Here is a 16,967-nt window from a genome sequence, read left to right as displayed (position 1 = left end):
ACAAGATAGCCATATAGCAGATCATTTTTGTTGCAGTGCATAATAATTGATCTGATTCATTTCAAATCAACACCTTTTTCCCCTACACTGCAAGATGACTTGTGGGAATTATGGGCAATTTCATTGCATGTAAAAGTGTATGTGACAAATAAAGGCTTTTCATCATCATCATCATCATCATCATCATCATTTAAATGGATACTTTCTGTAGGAAACTTATCAATATTATATTTGTGCATATATATTAGATTAGTCAGTACTAAAGCTTATTGAGTTACTTAAAATAACTCAATAACTGTCCAAAATTAGTACACCCAAATTTATATGTTAGGGAAAAATATAAAAAATTATAAATAAAATAAAGCAAAATTCAAGAGAAATAAGAAAATGTATAAAATGTTGTTGAACTTTTGTAGTTTGTATGTTTCCCCAATATTCTGCATGAATTTAAATGTATAATCTAATCTAACTTCTATTTCTAAAGATGTTCTGTGACTAAAATATTATTTTATTAAATATATCCATGGATGTTGAGCATTGTACTGTATATACAGTTGAAGTCAGAATTATTAGCCCCTTTTTTCTTTTTTAAATATTTCCCAGAATAACAGAGCAAAGAAATTTTGACAGTATGTCTAAGAATATTTTTTCTTCTAGAGAAAGTTTAATTTATTTCGGCTAGAATAAAAGCAGTTTTTAATTTTTTTAAAAACATTTTATGGTCAAAATTATTAGCCCCTTTAAGCAATATCTTTTCAATAGTCTACAGAACAAACCATCATTATACAATAACTTGCCTAATTACCCTAACCTGCCTAGTTAACCTAATTAACCTAGTTAAGCCTTTAAATGTTTCTTTAAGCTGTATAGAAGTGTCTTAAAAATATCTAGTCTAATATTATTTACTGTCATCATGACAAAGATCAAATAAATCAGTTATTAGAAATGAGTTATTAAAACTATTATGTTTAAAAATGTGTTGAAAAAAAATCTCTCCGTTAAACAGAAATGGGGGGAAAAAAATAAACAGCGGGGCTAATAATTCTGACTTCAGCTGTATATAAAATAAATATTTACTTCCCCTCAGGTTGTTCCAAACAATTATGAGTTTATTTTGAAGAAATCTGAAACATTACGTTAACTATTGATGTCACTATTGGACGTCAAAAAAATGTTGTCCTTAGACGCTGGCTAGATGTTACATTTTGGTCACCTGACATCACAACCTAAATCTGACCTAATATTAATGTCTTATGACGTTGTGTGCCTGCTGGGCAATAACTAAATGCACTACAGAATGTTACGTTTACACACGTCCACAAATGACATGTTAATGCATCAGCTTTCTACAGCATAATACTCACTACTCACGAGTACTTTTGAAAGGTCTTTTTACTCATACTTTGAATAATATTTACAACAGATACTTTTACTCTACTTGCACTACATTTTTAGGTAAGTAAAGGCACTTTTACTTGAGTATGATTTTTTTTGTACTCTTTCCACCACTGATAAAAACAGAGCATAAAGTTAAAATGTATTTGACACTCGGTTTTCACTACAGATATGGATTATTTGTAATATGACCGTGATATTTCAGATAAACTGTTTCATTTGGTTTCTTTTGAAAGTTCCCCAAACTAGAAGTGCACCCCATAATCTGAAAAGTGTGGGAAAAGGTGGATTTTCACTTTAAAATAAAATTAAAAATCAAACATCAGAAAATTCCATCTTAATTCAAAAAGATTTATATTTGATTGAAAAAATCATGATCAGCAACTTTTCATCCCTTGCTACTGCTCTAATAAGAAATCTCCATTGGAGTTTTTTTTAATAGAAGTGCTGTGTGTCAAAGGAAACACCAGCGTACGGACTGCTATTTCAGAACAGGGTGTGGAGCGTAAAGGACAGGCAGCAGATAGAGGCGCAGTAGGTGAAGGACCGGTGAGTGTGTGTTTGTGTGTGTGTGTGTGGGTGGGCAGCGTTAGATAAGTCTCTTCACCACTTCAGGGCTGATCTGTGTCAGGTGGGATGTGAAGACCTAGACTCTGCAGTAGGTTTGACGCTGGACCGGCCAGACCCGCCTGAGAGGACAGAGACTCTAGTAAATTGGTAACCAGGTTGAGATCCACATCAAGCGGTTGGATTTTATCTTCAACGAGCTCTGAGGCCGAGGTGGAAGATGAGCTTTTAGATGCCTCGGTTTTATTGTTGGACTGTAAGCAAAGAGTGAGATTCAAAATAATTGAAATACAAAGTTATGGCCTGAAGGATAGAAGATGTGTGTGGAGACTCACTCTGTTGTTCTGAGTAAAGCTTTTGCCAATGTTTGTGCTTTGCAGCTCCAGGTCCATTTCATCCATGTATTTCCTGAGATTGTCCAGCGTCTCTGCACCGGCTGCCTGCTCCTGAGGGACGCCGCTCTGCACTGCTTCATCATCATCGTCATCATCCTCAAAGTCATCAGAGTCTAGCTCATCATCTTTAGCTCCTGTACTCACAACAGGGAGAGCGAATTATTCATTTTATATCTTTATCATTATCTGATACAGTTAATCATACTATTCTTTTACACAAACTAGTTTCTTTTAATCTCTCTTCTTTTGCAATAGATATGTTTTCATCATATTTTTCCTATAGATCTCAGGTTTTAAATTTGGTACAACAACATCGTAGCCATCAGGCTGTTATAAGGGGGTTCCTCAGGGGAGTTTCTTGGGACCTTTATGTTTCCTGATGTATATCAATGACCTTCCTCAGGTAGCCAAACATTCAGATACTTCATTGTATGCTGATGACACTGTACATTTTGTGTCTGGATCAAATACAGACACAATTAACATTAAATTAAATACAGATCCTTAGCATTTACATCGGTGGCTTCAAGACAATCATTTGACTATTATCATTAAGAAAACAGAATGCATGTACTTTTATTCACCCAAGCGAAAATCCATATCCAATCCCAGTACTTTCTCAAATTACATTATGAACAGTGGGATTAAACTGTACTATCGAATTTTAAACAGTGCTACCTCAGCAGCTCTTGGTGCTTTGGTACCAAAACTTAATACAAGGACTGATCATTCCACCAGATCTGTAACAAATGGATGATTGCCATTACCAGCTTTTAATTTAATTAATTGTATTCACAAAGGTCTGGGATAAGATCCCACAACATCTAAAAACTATTTCAACACTGAGACTTTAAAACATCGCATGCTGGTCATCTGATGATCAACTATCGCTGTAGCCACTGAGACAGTAGTCTGCTTCTCTTCATTTTGTATGTTTGGTGATTGTTTATACTGTTCTCATGTGTTGATGGATAAGTTGTTAAAGGTTTCTGTATGTTTTTATGTTCTGCAGAGCAGGAACCTGCTGAAAAACAGCACTCATGTCAAGCCCGATTATCTTTTAATTATCCTGTTAAAAAAATATAAATAAATAAATAAATAATAAATAAAGTAATTATAATATAGTACACAAATATTTACTTTTTTTTAAGTACACATCATATACCAAAGTTGCTATTAATACACAGTACTCAAGTGTTGAAGTCAGAATTATTAGCCCCCCTCTTTATTTTTTTTCTCAATTTCTGTTTAACGGAGAGATTTTTTTTCAGCAGATTTCTAAACATAATAGTTTTAATAACTCATTAATAATTGATTAATAATTGATAAAATTTTATCTTTGCCATGATGACAGTAAATAATATTTGACTAGATATTTTTCAAGACACTTCTATACAGCTTAAAGTGACATTTAAAAGCTTAACTAGGTTAATTAGGTTAACTACACAGGTTAGGGTAATTAGGCAAGTTATTGTGTAATGATGGTTTGTTCTGTAGACTATCGAAAAAAATAGCTTAAAGGGGCTAATAGTTTTGACCTTAAAATGGATTAAAAAAAATTAAAAACTGCTTTTATTCTAGCTGAAATAAAACAAATAACACCTTCTTCAGAAGAAAAAATATTATCAGACATACTGTGAAAATTTCCTTGTTCTGTTAAACATCATTTGGGAAATATTTTAAAAATAATAATAATAAAAGAAAAAAAAAAAAATAATAAATCCAAGGCGGGCTAATAGTTCTGACTTCAACTGTACATAACATATACATTAATACATTTATGTGTGTGTTTAGATGTATATACAGACTGATTACTTATATCTATAACTGATTACTATAGTTCATACACATTTTTACTACAAAAATTTCAGGACTTTCCCATGACTTTTCCAAAACTTTCAGGTAAATATTCATGACCTAATGTTTCATGCAATGTTTACGTACACGTAAATAAGAAAAAAAATGCATGTTCAAATTTATTACAGCATATAAAAAAGTGACAATCTATATAGTTTGTTTATTTCCATATCTGTAAAATAGTTTTTAGAAAGCATCTTGTTGGAGAGAGAGAGGCGAAGCTGAACTTGAGAGTTGCTTTTTTACCCCAAACAGAGAACGTCACGTGAAGAGATGAACTGCGCAATTGTTTTTAAAATGTACCCAATATTATCATCTCAAATATATCTTAGTACACATATATTTGTTAAAAAAATTTCCATGACTTTTCCAAAACATGTTGAGTTTATTTGTTTTTCCAAAACTTTTCGAGGTCTGGAAAATGCCTGGTCAAAATTCCATGACTTTTCCATGTTTTCCAGAACCCTGTTTATAGAATTTATTTGAATTATATGTATATAAGTTATGCAACAGATCTCTGCTTTTTAGAAATGCAACAAGTTCAAAGTATAATAGAAACAATATAATGTAAACACAATCATAATTCCAATGATATAAATGTGCAGCTTTACTGACAGCTTTACTATGTTAAAACCTGTAAAATGCAGAGTAGCAGCACATTTGTATTTCTAAAGGGCTTGTTTTCATTTGTGATGTGTTTTAATTTAATATTCACATTAGCTCATTTTACAACTGTTATTAAGACTAAACAAATACATATTTTTTGGCCTTAAATTTTGTCTGAACTGAAGACTTTAAGATTCCTGTAGCAGAGGATAAGATTTCTCAACAGTTGGAGCAACTTGATTGTTCTAATATCACTGAAAAATCTAACTTACCCAGAAGTCTATCAAGGGCACTAGTAACTGAATCTGGATCAAACCTAAAAGGCTCAGCCAAGCAGGATCTGAAACACAATAAGGGAGTGGGACATCAATAATCACAGTGCTTTGAAATGAATAGTTACTCATACAGGGTAAATGTCATTACCTTGGTATTTCAGCTCCTTCATGCGAGGACATGGCATTGATGAAGTTCTTCATGCCTTGAGTCACAGCGATCAGACTGTATCCCGATTCCTCTTCTTGTACCTCTTCACCGGTCACTCCTCGACCCCCTCGCTCCGCCAGCAGCCTCTCCAGCTCCTGAGGTGAGATGTCCAGCCATGCATCACCTACAAACAAATAAATAGTGTATTCAATTGACAGCCTGGATTCAAGGATGGATCAGACTCTAGATTTGATGTCAGTATGTGCAAAACAATGAGAAAATGATTCTCTTTGAAAATGACATACTGTACATGACATAATGTACATACTGTCCTCTGGTGGCAGATTTGCTTCTTGTCTTTTTAGGTCTTCTAGACTGTAGGAGGCGCTCTGTAACACCTTCAACACCTCACCACCAGGATTATGAATATCAGGCCTTGAGAAAGAGTAAGATCATGTATATGCAAGATTTTGTCATATCATCGATTATACTGTATAATTTAGTAATTTTATGCTAAAAAGTATATCGTTTACTGTAGTGCATTGATCCTTATGACAGTGTGTATATGGGATCTGTGTGTGTGTCAGTTCAATGCAAGTTCTCCAAGTCAACATTTACCAAGGCTGCATTTATTGATATTGATATATAATGTTGTAAAACATTACTACAACTTAAAATTACTATATTAAATCCTTTCAGTTCAAAGTTGAATTTTCAGCATCATTACTCCATTTTTCATTTTACAACAGAATATATTAATAAAATGTTTATTTTATGCTTGTTTTTGTTATTATTATTATTATTATTAGAATCAGGGTTCATACACATTTTTACAATTAAAATTTCATGACTTTTCCAGGACTTTCAAGTAAATTTTCATGACCTTATGTTTCATGTAAAACATGCGTCAAAGCCAGATCCTGGAGGGCTGCAGAGTTTAGTTCCAACCCTGCTTCAACACACAAGCCTGAAGGACTCAATTAGTTAGATCAGGTGTGTTTAATTAGGGTTGGAACTAAACTGTGCAGAGCTCCGACCCTCCAGGAACTGAGTTTGACACCTGTGATGTAAAGTATATGTGCGCATATGAAACCGCATACTTCCATACTATACAGTACTCTAAAATCAGTATGCGAGCCGAGTAGTATGTCCAAATTCACAGAATACGAAAATCAGTACGCGAGAAGTACACTGATGACCTACTACTTCCGGCGAGATTCTGGAGTGCGCATCCCATGCATGCTGCGCTATCCCATGATGCCCCGCGAGGAAATTCATGAATGGAAGTGAAGCGACGCAACAGACGCAGGTATGTCACATGACCATGGCAAAATGGCAGATGTAGTACGTCCGAATTACATTCATACTTTTCACATTCATACTGTAAAGAACGTACTTTTCTAAGGGCCGAGTAGTACGTTTAAATTCAAATGCAGTACCTACTGAGTAGTGGGCGGTTTCGGACGCAGCATATGTATACTTGTTAAGTAATAAGAAAAACTGCACGTTCACATTTATTACAGCATATCATAAAACACGCACCATATATCGATGTAAAATTGATTTAGTTAATGCTTACACAACACTAATAATGTGAAATTTTGGCCAAAGTACACAGATATTTCTTCAACTAATTACCATGACCTTTACAAAACTTTGTAGGTTTTTTCTGTTTTTCCAGGCCTGGAAAATGCCATGGCAAAATTTCATGACTTTTCAAGGTTTTCCATGATCGTATGAACCCTTTAAAATGCTCCAAATACCCTTTCTTTTTATCTTTTGATCAACTAAACAAATCTTTTTAAGAGAGCAATAATGTTATTTAATAATAAAAAAAAGTGCTGACCTTAAATTATGTTGCAGTTTTGTTTTATTCCAATTTGTGTTTTAAGATTTAACATACAATAAATTTGGTCATCAAAGCTATAGTCAAAGTGGTGTCTAATAAAAATAATAAAACTATAACGTAATCAATCTTCTGAAATGTAATCAAATGAAAATATATACATTTATTTACAGCAATACGTTGCATTTTATATTTAGATAAAATCCTGCACAATAATAATGACTAAAACCAATGAAAAAATATCTTGGTGACACCATATTCTTTAAAAATATTATTCTTAATACTACTACTACAGGAAGTACATTTTAAGCACACAAGTATGTCGTCTTCCAGTTAAGCAAACCTTTTATTGTCAGGTTTGAGTGAAAAAAAATTTCAGAGTTTCAATGTGGACTTTTCAGCAGGTCAACAGCTCCTGAAATAACTCCCAAAACAGCTGAGCATGTAGATCTTGTAGCAAAGAATACAGAATACACAAGACGTGTCACTCATATAGGTTTTGAATGGGGAAAAGTGCACCCCCATTCAAGTACAGGAGCCAATCAGCGATCGCTTTAGACTGACTATTCTCCTGGGGAGGGGCTCAGACCAGACGTGAGTTTCTGCAGATTTTGTGTGATTTGAACATTTAGAAATGAAACTAAAGAGAGAGTTGTTGTTTAGTTTTATTGATTATTCCTAATATGAAATTTAATAATAAGCTTGGCATGCAGTTTTGCAGAATTTGATGTTTCCCCATTTAGGCAGAATGCCCGAGAGGTGTTTCAAAGACGGCCTCTGAGTGAAATGACTTGCCTTAAAGGGACTTTGCTTGTAGTCAACATACATTGAAAAGCAAACACTGAAAACACCATGAGAATCAAGTGTTTGAGTTTGTGTTGTTGACAAAACCAAACTTCTAGATACATACATGGTAGCCTGATTCACAAACAGCTGTAGTTGCTTTTTATTTTCAGCTGTGTGATTATGCTGACAGATTAATCCATTTCAAGTAGAACTTAACCAGAGTTTATAATAGTTAGCGACTTATCTTTCTGATGTCAACATGATATTGTTTATTATCCGGTGTTGATTTCCACACAGACTTCATGAAATAAATTGATATTGACCCGACATGAGTAAAAATAAAATGAATTTTAAAGTTCCTCTAACCGGTGAGTTCTTGTCACTGACTGTCTGAAGAAACTCTCCGCTGATGTCATAAGCTCTTTGTATCGAGCAGATCCTTCTAGATCCCCCTGGATTAACAAAAACACATTATTAATATCTTTCATATTCTCTGGCAATGTTTGCATCATTTGCTTGATTTAAATACTTTGAGCACAGAAACACTTTCTTACCTTAAAGTATCCATTCTTTTTGAGGCTCTCTAAAAAGCCTCTCCATAATGGGTTACTGCTGACTGAAGGCTCTTCATCTGATGAAGACTCTCCACTTTTGGAGCACAAGATTTCAAAGCCATGAGCCTTCAACATTAACAGAACGTACAACGTATAAGCTCTATGTACACCAGTTGCACAAATTCACATTATACATAACACAAGATGCATTAAATAATAATAATAATAATAATAATAATAATAATAATAATAATAATAATAATAATAATAATAATAACTCCTGACATTTATATAGCACCTTTCTAGACAATCAAAGCACTTTACACAAAGGGGGGAATCTCCTCATCCACCACCAGTGTGCAGCATCCACCTGGATGAGGCGACGGCAGCCATATTGTGCCAGACCGCACACCACACACCAGCTGATTGGTGGAGAGGAGACAGAGTGATGAAGCCAATTATGATATGGGGATGATTAGGAGGCTATAATGGACAGTGGGCAAATTTGGTCAGGATGCCGGTGTCATGAGAAATCCAGCCCCCCCCCCTGACAATTGGGGTATATATATATATATATGTATATATATATATATATATATATATATATATATATATATATATATGTATATATATATATATATATATATATATATATATGTATATATATATATATATATATATATATATATATATATATATATATAAATGCAGCAATATCTTGTTTAAATTTATGTAATTTAAAAAAAGAGCGTTATAATGACATTATGTATTATTTATGTCAATTATGTATTTTGTATTCTGATGTACAAATAAGGCATGTGTTGTGGCATGGAGAATTTCTCTTTCGTGCTTTTATATTAGATAGCGTACGACGTGCTACCACTTCTTATTTAAATATATGTAATATTACATATAAATACATAAAAAACATTAAAAAGACATCATTTAAGGTTTACAAATGTTTCAATTATTTTAACTGTGTGTGTCTTTAACTTGTAGTTACCGATAATAATGTTACTAATATGATTAGTCTTGTTAAAATCTCAAGACTGAGAATAGACTATCGAAACCAGTTTTGATCAGGCATTCAATGCAGACGATCCATTAGGGTCCTAAACTGACTCGATTGCAGGGTGGACTTCATTTCTCACCACACCGGAATTAAATCACTACTATTTTTCTAAGGATATCCTGGGATTTTTAATGACCACACATTTAACATCTCATCCGAAAGATGGCGCTCCCATTGCAGTATAGAGTCCCCATCAATATACTGGGGCGTTAGGACCCACACAGACCGCAGGTGATGCGCCCCCTGCTGGTCTCACTAACACTACTTCCGGCAGCAACCTAGCTTTCCCATTTGATCTCCCATCCAAGTACTGACAGGGAACAGCCCTGCTTAGCTTCAGTGGTAGACCATGGGAGAGTTGCAGAGAGCTAGCTGCTGGTGCATTAAATGCATCAAGATGCATTAAATAGTAATAATAAAAAATTCCAAAAGCAAAATATTTGAAGAATTTTTATTTTATTTTACATTATTAATGAGTAAGAAACCTGATATTAAGCACTCACCAGTTTCATGCCCAGCTCGTGAGCTCTGTACTGGGGATGAGAGCGAGCGGGAAGACTGAAACCACTCCGCCGATCTGGAACAAAACTCTGTTGCTGCAGCTGTGCGTACAAGCATCGAGTAAACTTTACCTATACGTGAAAGGAGAAAACGGTGGAGGAGAAAGGGAAGAGATTGAAGTTACTGTGGCTTACAAAAACTATTATTTAAATTTGCTTTTGTGTGTCTGCTTAAATGCAAATGAGCTGCTGATCTCTGCCCCTTTTCCAGAAGGAGGCAGAGTCTTACAGCTCATGCCTCAGTTACTCCGGCCCACAATTCACTTCATTTAACCAGACCTTGTGAAGGAAATTAATTACATTCATGATACTGTGATGTAGGTTCTCGCAAAACAACTCAGGACTACTATCAAGATTATGCACTAAAAAAAGTGTCAAAAACACAAGAGGTCCCCCCTTAACCCAAATGGAAATTCTGGGAATAACTTGTAGACTAACCAAGTTCCGTACACAACGATGTTCTGTACAGATTACCTTTTAACGTCAATCTCTGAATAAATACTTATGTGTCGTAGACAAGCTATATGTCTGTGTAACCTTTATTTCTCACTCTTTCACCCCCGAGCACAACAGAGACCCTTCTACCATACGTTTCCGCAAGTTTCAGCAAGTTTGCTACATCCACATAATACGCTTAAAAATAGACAATGGGCAAGCTAAAGGCATGAGTGTCGCTTTGGAAGGCAAGACATTTAGAGCAACGACAATTTGTTTTTTGCATTTAATTAATGCATCACACAGTATTATAGTCTTTATGAAATGAATAATATGTTAACACAAATTGTTAAATAAATTATCTTTTGTTGAATAAATTCTGTGAAATGGGAATATTTAAACGTCAGTTGTGGGTGAATATCAGATGGTGCAACTCTTCGCCAGAAAGAGCTTGAGAGACAGGCTGCAAACGCTGTTTGGATAATCTTTATGCAGTGATGATGTTTATATTCATAAAAGGTCAGTAAGTTTACATTAATTTGTATGAATTTAAGGTTTTGATATTTTAAATTGTCATGCTGTAATAAATAAACATGATATAAAAATTATATAATTGTAAAGTTATATAATTTCAAACTTTCATAAAAGGTTATCAAGTATAACATTAACTTCAAGTTAAGCAATAATAGTATATAAATAAACTTTGTTTATTAATAAGACTTAAAATAATGAACATTTAAGTTACACGCCCTATACAGAAGATAATTTTAATTGTGTACAGAACACCGTTAATACCTATCATCTTCCGTATACATGCGGAGGCGGTACTTTTCCCATGACTTCTTAAAAACTACTGGTCCAAAAAGACATCAATCAAAATTTGGATAGTACAACAGGTATTCACCCAGAGAATGATCACACAAACATGCTTATCTGGCTTTCAATGATGAAGGAGTGGTCGTTAGAATTGACTAAATAGCAAAAGGTGCACGAAACATGGCTAGTCTATGTTACCTTGACTTGTTTTAAACTAGTTCGATTTTTTTTTGTTAACAGAAAAGAAGATATTTTAATTAATGTATTCAGCATGCTTCAAAATATCTTCTTTTGTGTTTGAAACAAGTCAAGGGTGAATTATGGCAGAAGTTTCATTTTTGGGTGAACTAACCCTTTATAATGCACTCATTGAAATACTTATTGGAGGGTTTGTGGGGAATATTAGAAGCCTTTTAAACTTTTATAACTTAAAAAAAATTTAATAAATGTCATATGTTATCATATGTTTTCATCCAATAAAGGCATCCTTAATAAATCCTTGCTAAATAAAAACCTAATTAGTGTATGTGAAAAGATTCACCCAGTAATTTCCCCCATAATGCGGACACAAAACACAAAAAAAATTAACAGTTTCTTACCGACGTCATGACTCTGGTGTTGGGAGGAAAGGTGTGGAAAGTTCGGCAGGCCTGGAGATCAACAGGGTCACGCAGATAGAAAGCAGACACGGCAGGGGCTATAAGATCAGGCCTCCTGGACAACACCACAGCAATGCCCGCAGGCACATAACAGTGGGCATTGTGGACATTCTGCTGGATTTTATCTGGATACCTGCACACATACATAAATATCCATTTAAAAGTGCTAAAGCACACACAGTTCATTAGCTTATTTTAAACTTTGATGTCACGCTCACCCATGAATCCTTCGGTTCAGAGCAGATCGTATGGTCTGTTTGGCTAAACATCGGTCAGTGTGTGAGTGCAGCACCTCTAGAGCCTGACGCACAGTGGGCACGCAGTCTCTTGAAAAGCCTACCTCTCCAGAAGAACTGCTCATGGGTAATATGTGCAGCTCTCCATGATACAGAAATACCTGTATTTTTGTGATACACATAAAAACTTATAAGTATGTGCTGAAAGGAGCTTTTAAGCATCATTTAAACAGTAGTGTAATATAGCTTTTATAATTCCTCCATACATTTTAAACATTTATTGACCTTATTTTTCACGTACGAGCTGGCACAGGGATTGCAATCTTTTTGGCTCGAGACTTCCGGTCTCCTTCACTTTCATTGATTTTTAGACATTAAAAACAGCTCGTTATGCTGCTTGATGTTGTAAACTGACATTTTCTTATTATATTACTCTACTTTTTATGTAGTCATGAACATATAGTAATTGTTTGTAGAGCAAGTAGTTAAGACCGCTTTCAGCCATTAATTATTCCTAGTCATTTATCTCATATGCAACTGAATCAGAAGTTCTAAAACAAGCGCAAAATCAAGCACACTTCCGCATTGCAGAATAAGGTCAATACTTTGTGTAATTTCTTTTATGTGTGTGGAATTAATCATTTAAGATAAAGTGTAACTCAAAATGAAATAGTACAATCTTTTGTCTTATTAAAGCTCCAACAATATCACTTTGTATTTTAAGTCTGTGTATGTTGTGTGTGCTCTCTATGATTTTGTTTAAATTAGAAAACAAACACATTTAATATATTTGAGAGTAAATGAGTATAATTAAAGACTATAGAATAGAGGACTTATTATAAGGGACTTTGGTATAATGTAGTGTGAATACACTGAAACACTGTATCAATGTGCAATGGGATTATGGGATTTGCATATAGTTCGGAGAATACCATTGTACAAACATTTCAAAAATTGTGACAATCTCAACAGCCAAGTAGGTAAACTCCCCAATACCAACCCTGTTTTCACTGCTGTCAGGGTCCAGCCACTTTGGCAGGTGTTCAGCAGCTTCAATCAGAAGAAATTGTCCGTCATTGTCATAGACAACTGCAGCTATGGCACTAAAGGTGTGTGTGATGTGTTTGAGCAGGTAAACGATGAACCATTCATCCTCCACATTATCACCAAACTCAGTAACACCACCCAGATGTGCTGGCACATCCCCTGTGAAGTGGAAATTAAAAATACATGTATAATGGCCTCAATTTCAAGATAAAATATACATATGATATAGTTTTACAATCCAAGAAAATCAAATATACCTATTTAATACCTAAAATTACCATTTAAGCAGGCAGCTCACAAATGTCTGCAAACATATATGTTTATGTAGCTACCAGGGCTGGGCAATGTGGCCTAAAATCAAAATCTCGATTAATTGAACATTTTAACTCATTTACAATTAATGAATGATTATTTAATTATTTATTTTATGTTTTTGCACTCATAGTTCACTGACAAGTTTTGTACATTAAATATGCTCACATATTACAAGTGAAAGATTTTTTGAATGTAGGGCTCATTACCTTAAAAATAATTTAATAAAGAATTCAAATAATTGAAGTAAACACACACCATCTATTATCTCTGATTATTTATTGAACACCCTCATTATCGCTATGAAACAGACCAATCACAAAGCTTGCGCTATGCATCGTTGTGACGTGTAGGTAAAACATTTTTTCAGCGGTGCATGGGTGTGTGAAGGCTGTACGTGTGCGCTTAGCAGAAGTATAATATCAGAATAATATAATAAGTATAAACCATAATTTAATAAGCATAAATCAGCCTTAACAGGGTGAGGTCACTTCACACACAATAGGGAAAGTAAACGAGAAAATTTACCTGAAAAAATTTGATCGATTATAGGTTCTGAATATCCATTTTGATTAATCGCCCCGCACCAGTAGCTATATAGCTATATGTAAGAATTTTCATGTAGTAATCACTTTTTTGCCAAGGTTTTAACAGCTTTTAAAGAAACGGAAAGACGTGACCTTTCCAGATTTCCTAGATTGTCTATAAGACTGTACACAGATTTTTATTTCAAATCTGCATCCCATTGCTGACATTTTCTTGACTGAAAAGTAAAAATAAATAGTTATGAAAATAAATACAGAAATAAAAATTAAAATTAGATAAAAAAATAAATAACCCCATAAATAAATATAAAAATTCATGTTTAAGCAAATATTAATTAATAACAATTTAAAGGAACAAAAACAAAAGCAAGATTTCTGGGAATATATAATTGACATCTCATCAAAAGTTACAGATATCCAACTTAGCTATGATCCTAGAATCTGGATATTAGGGGACACTGAACAACTAGATACATCTCATCATAAAAAATACTTTACACTTCTGGCTGGAACAGCTGGAAAAAAATGCATTTTAATTAACTGGAAATCAACTTACCCTCCACCTACAAAACAATGGATCAACGAACATATTTCCTACTGCACCCCTGAGAAAATACTGTTCAGCATCAGATGGATCACCAAGGACAAAAAATCTGGGGAGCTTTTCTGGTGTATCTACCTTACATTTCTTAGATGCATGCTTTGGGATATGTGTGTATGTAATGTATATGTATATATATATATATATATGTATATATATATATATATATATATATATATATATATATATATATATATATATATATATATATATGTATATATACATACACATATATATAAATAAATATATATGGCGACGCAGTGGCACAGTAGGTACTGCTGTCGCCTCACAGCAAGAAGGTCGCTGGGTCGAGTCTCGGCTGGGTCAGTTGGCGTTTCTGTGTGGAGTTTGCATGTTCTCCCTGCCTTCTCATGGGTTTCCCCCGCAGTCCAAAGACATGCAGTACAAGTGAATTGGGAAGTCTAAATTGTCCGTAGTGTATGTGTGTGAATGAGTGTGTATGGATGTTTCCCAGAGATGGGTTGCAGTTGGAAGGGCATCCGCTGCGTAAAAACATGTGCTGGATAAGTTGGTGGTTCATTCCGCTGTGGCGGCCCCAGATTAATAAAGGGACTAAGCCAAAAAGAAAATGAATAAATGAATATATGTGTGTGTGTATATATATATGAATATATGTGTGTTTTTTTTTTTTTTTAATCTCTCTGATATTGCTGTTGTTCTTTATATATATCTTTTTGTCTTTGCTTTTGAGGGAAAAAAGTCCATTACTGTTTGTACAATATGCTTTGTTTTACATATATTTGAAAATAAAAATATATACATATAAAAAATAAATAAAAGCAAAAAAGAATAAGTAAAAGAAAACATTATAATAAATAATTTAAGTTAAATTTAATAAAAAATCCAATATGACGGTTTTAAGTCATTTATTACTTAAATTTATTCTATTTTTACATTTAACTATTTATTTACATTAAATACAAACGTATTTATTTTTGATACTTACAGGTTTCGTCCTCCATATTACCAGTACCATATAGAATAAGCACTAGATGCCAAAAAACAAACTGCAGTTCTAAATGCAATTAACATTGGTACCAGCATTGTGAAAATATATGCGAGCATCTTTGATAGATTAAATGTTAAAACAGGTAACCAAAAAGTTGATAGTCCTCAGTGATGTTAAAGGAAGAGGGAAAATAAGCTAATGAGAAGACAATGTGATAATATCTTCTTCTGTTTTCATCAGAAGAATGAAATTAGTTCTACAAGTGTGTAATAAGTGGAGGGTGAGTGAATGATGACAGAATTTTGATATAAACCTGAACTACCCCTTTAAATACTAAAAAACCGTAGAAGCATCAAACTGCACCTTTCTCCGGGTGGTGTGTGAGATTGAAGGGCTGATGTTGCCAGATGTAGGGCACCAGGAGAGGGGTGATCTCAGCGAGGATGTCCTGCAGGATCTGCTGGAGGCTTTTCTCCGGAGCTGAGGGGTCAGCAGCAACCAGAAATAGCTGATATTGGACCGCGTCTTCAGGGATGCCAGGTCTTTTTAGAATATCCATGTCCATGTGACATTGTACTCTAGACACTGGACAGGAGCAACACACATCACTGGTTTAGCTATACTGTATCACCATGACGATATAAACCACACAAACTGAGAAGCATATTAAAGCAAATTGTTCTTATACACAACAGTCTGGTTACCTGAGAGCTTTTGTTAGTTCTGCAACAGCTTTATCAATAAACGCGTGGTAGTGACGTTCATGCGGACAACTTGACATGTTTTGGAGCTTGAGATCCCGGGATTTTCCGTACAGGCCCCGGAAGTGATAAAGATGCGGATAAAAGTCTGCAGTTCAAAATAAAAGTTATTTTCAGAGTTTCTCACAAAATGCGAACGTGTTACCAACGTTATTATTTGTTTGGAATATTTTTCTCTTAATTTGGTTAGAATATTTAATTTTTATAATATCGATTACATTGAATATTATATAAAAATATTGCAAGACTTGAACAAAATAGTTATTCACATTTTAAAGAGATTTACTCACCCTTGACTTGCTCCAAAGCAGTTTAAGTTATTTATTTTGTGTGTGTGTGTGTGTGTATATATATATATATATATATATATATATATATATATATATATATATATATATATATATATATATATATATATATATATATATATATATATATATTGGTTCTGTTGAACACCATATATAAAAATGTTGGAAACCAGTAACCATTGACTTCCATAGTATTTGTTTTTCTTATTTTTCATG

At 33.9% G+C, this 16,967-nt stretch overlaps 1 protein-coding gene across 1 annotated transcript; it reads right to left on the bottom strand.

Annotated features, from left to right (window-relative positions):
* Nucleotides 1-1,088: 1,088 nt before the first annotated feature.
* ecd (ecdysoneless homolog (Drosophila)) lies at nucleotides 1,089-16,496 on the bottom strand. Its single transcript, XM_056476380.1, has 13 exons — nucleotides 16,387-16,496; nucleotides 16,046-16,267; nucleotides 13,208-13,413; nucleotides 12,190-12,368; nucleotides 11,912-12,104; nucleotides 10,005-10,133; nucleotides 8,430-8,555; nucleotides 8,242-8,327; nucleotides 5,572-5,678; nucleotides 5,244-5,427; nucleotides 5,093-5,160; nucleotides 2,298-2,491; nucleotides 1,089-2,216 (listed from the first exon to the last, which is right to left on the bottom strand). The coding sequence occupies exons 2-13, from the start codon at nucleotides 16,245-16,247 to the stop codon at nucleotides 2,007-2,009; spliced, it is 1,884 nt and encodes a 627-aa protein (XP_056332355.1). The 5' UTR covers nucleotides 16,248-16,267; nucleotides 16,387-16,496; the 3' UTR covers nucleotides 1,089-2,006.
* Between the last annotated feature and the right edge of the window lie 471 nt (nucleotides 16,497-16,967).

This window comes from Danio aesculapii, chromosome 17 (assembly GCF_903798145.1).
Source record: "Danio aesculapii chromosome 17, fDanAes4.1, whole genome shotgun sequence".
Classification (NCBI taxonomy): Eukaryota; Metazoa; Chordata; class Actinopteri; order Cypriniformes; family Danionidae; genus Danio; species Danio aesculapii.
The sequence above is the reverse complement of the archived record's forward strand: the minus strand, read 5'-3'. Positions and strand labels throughout refer to the sequence as shown.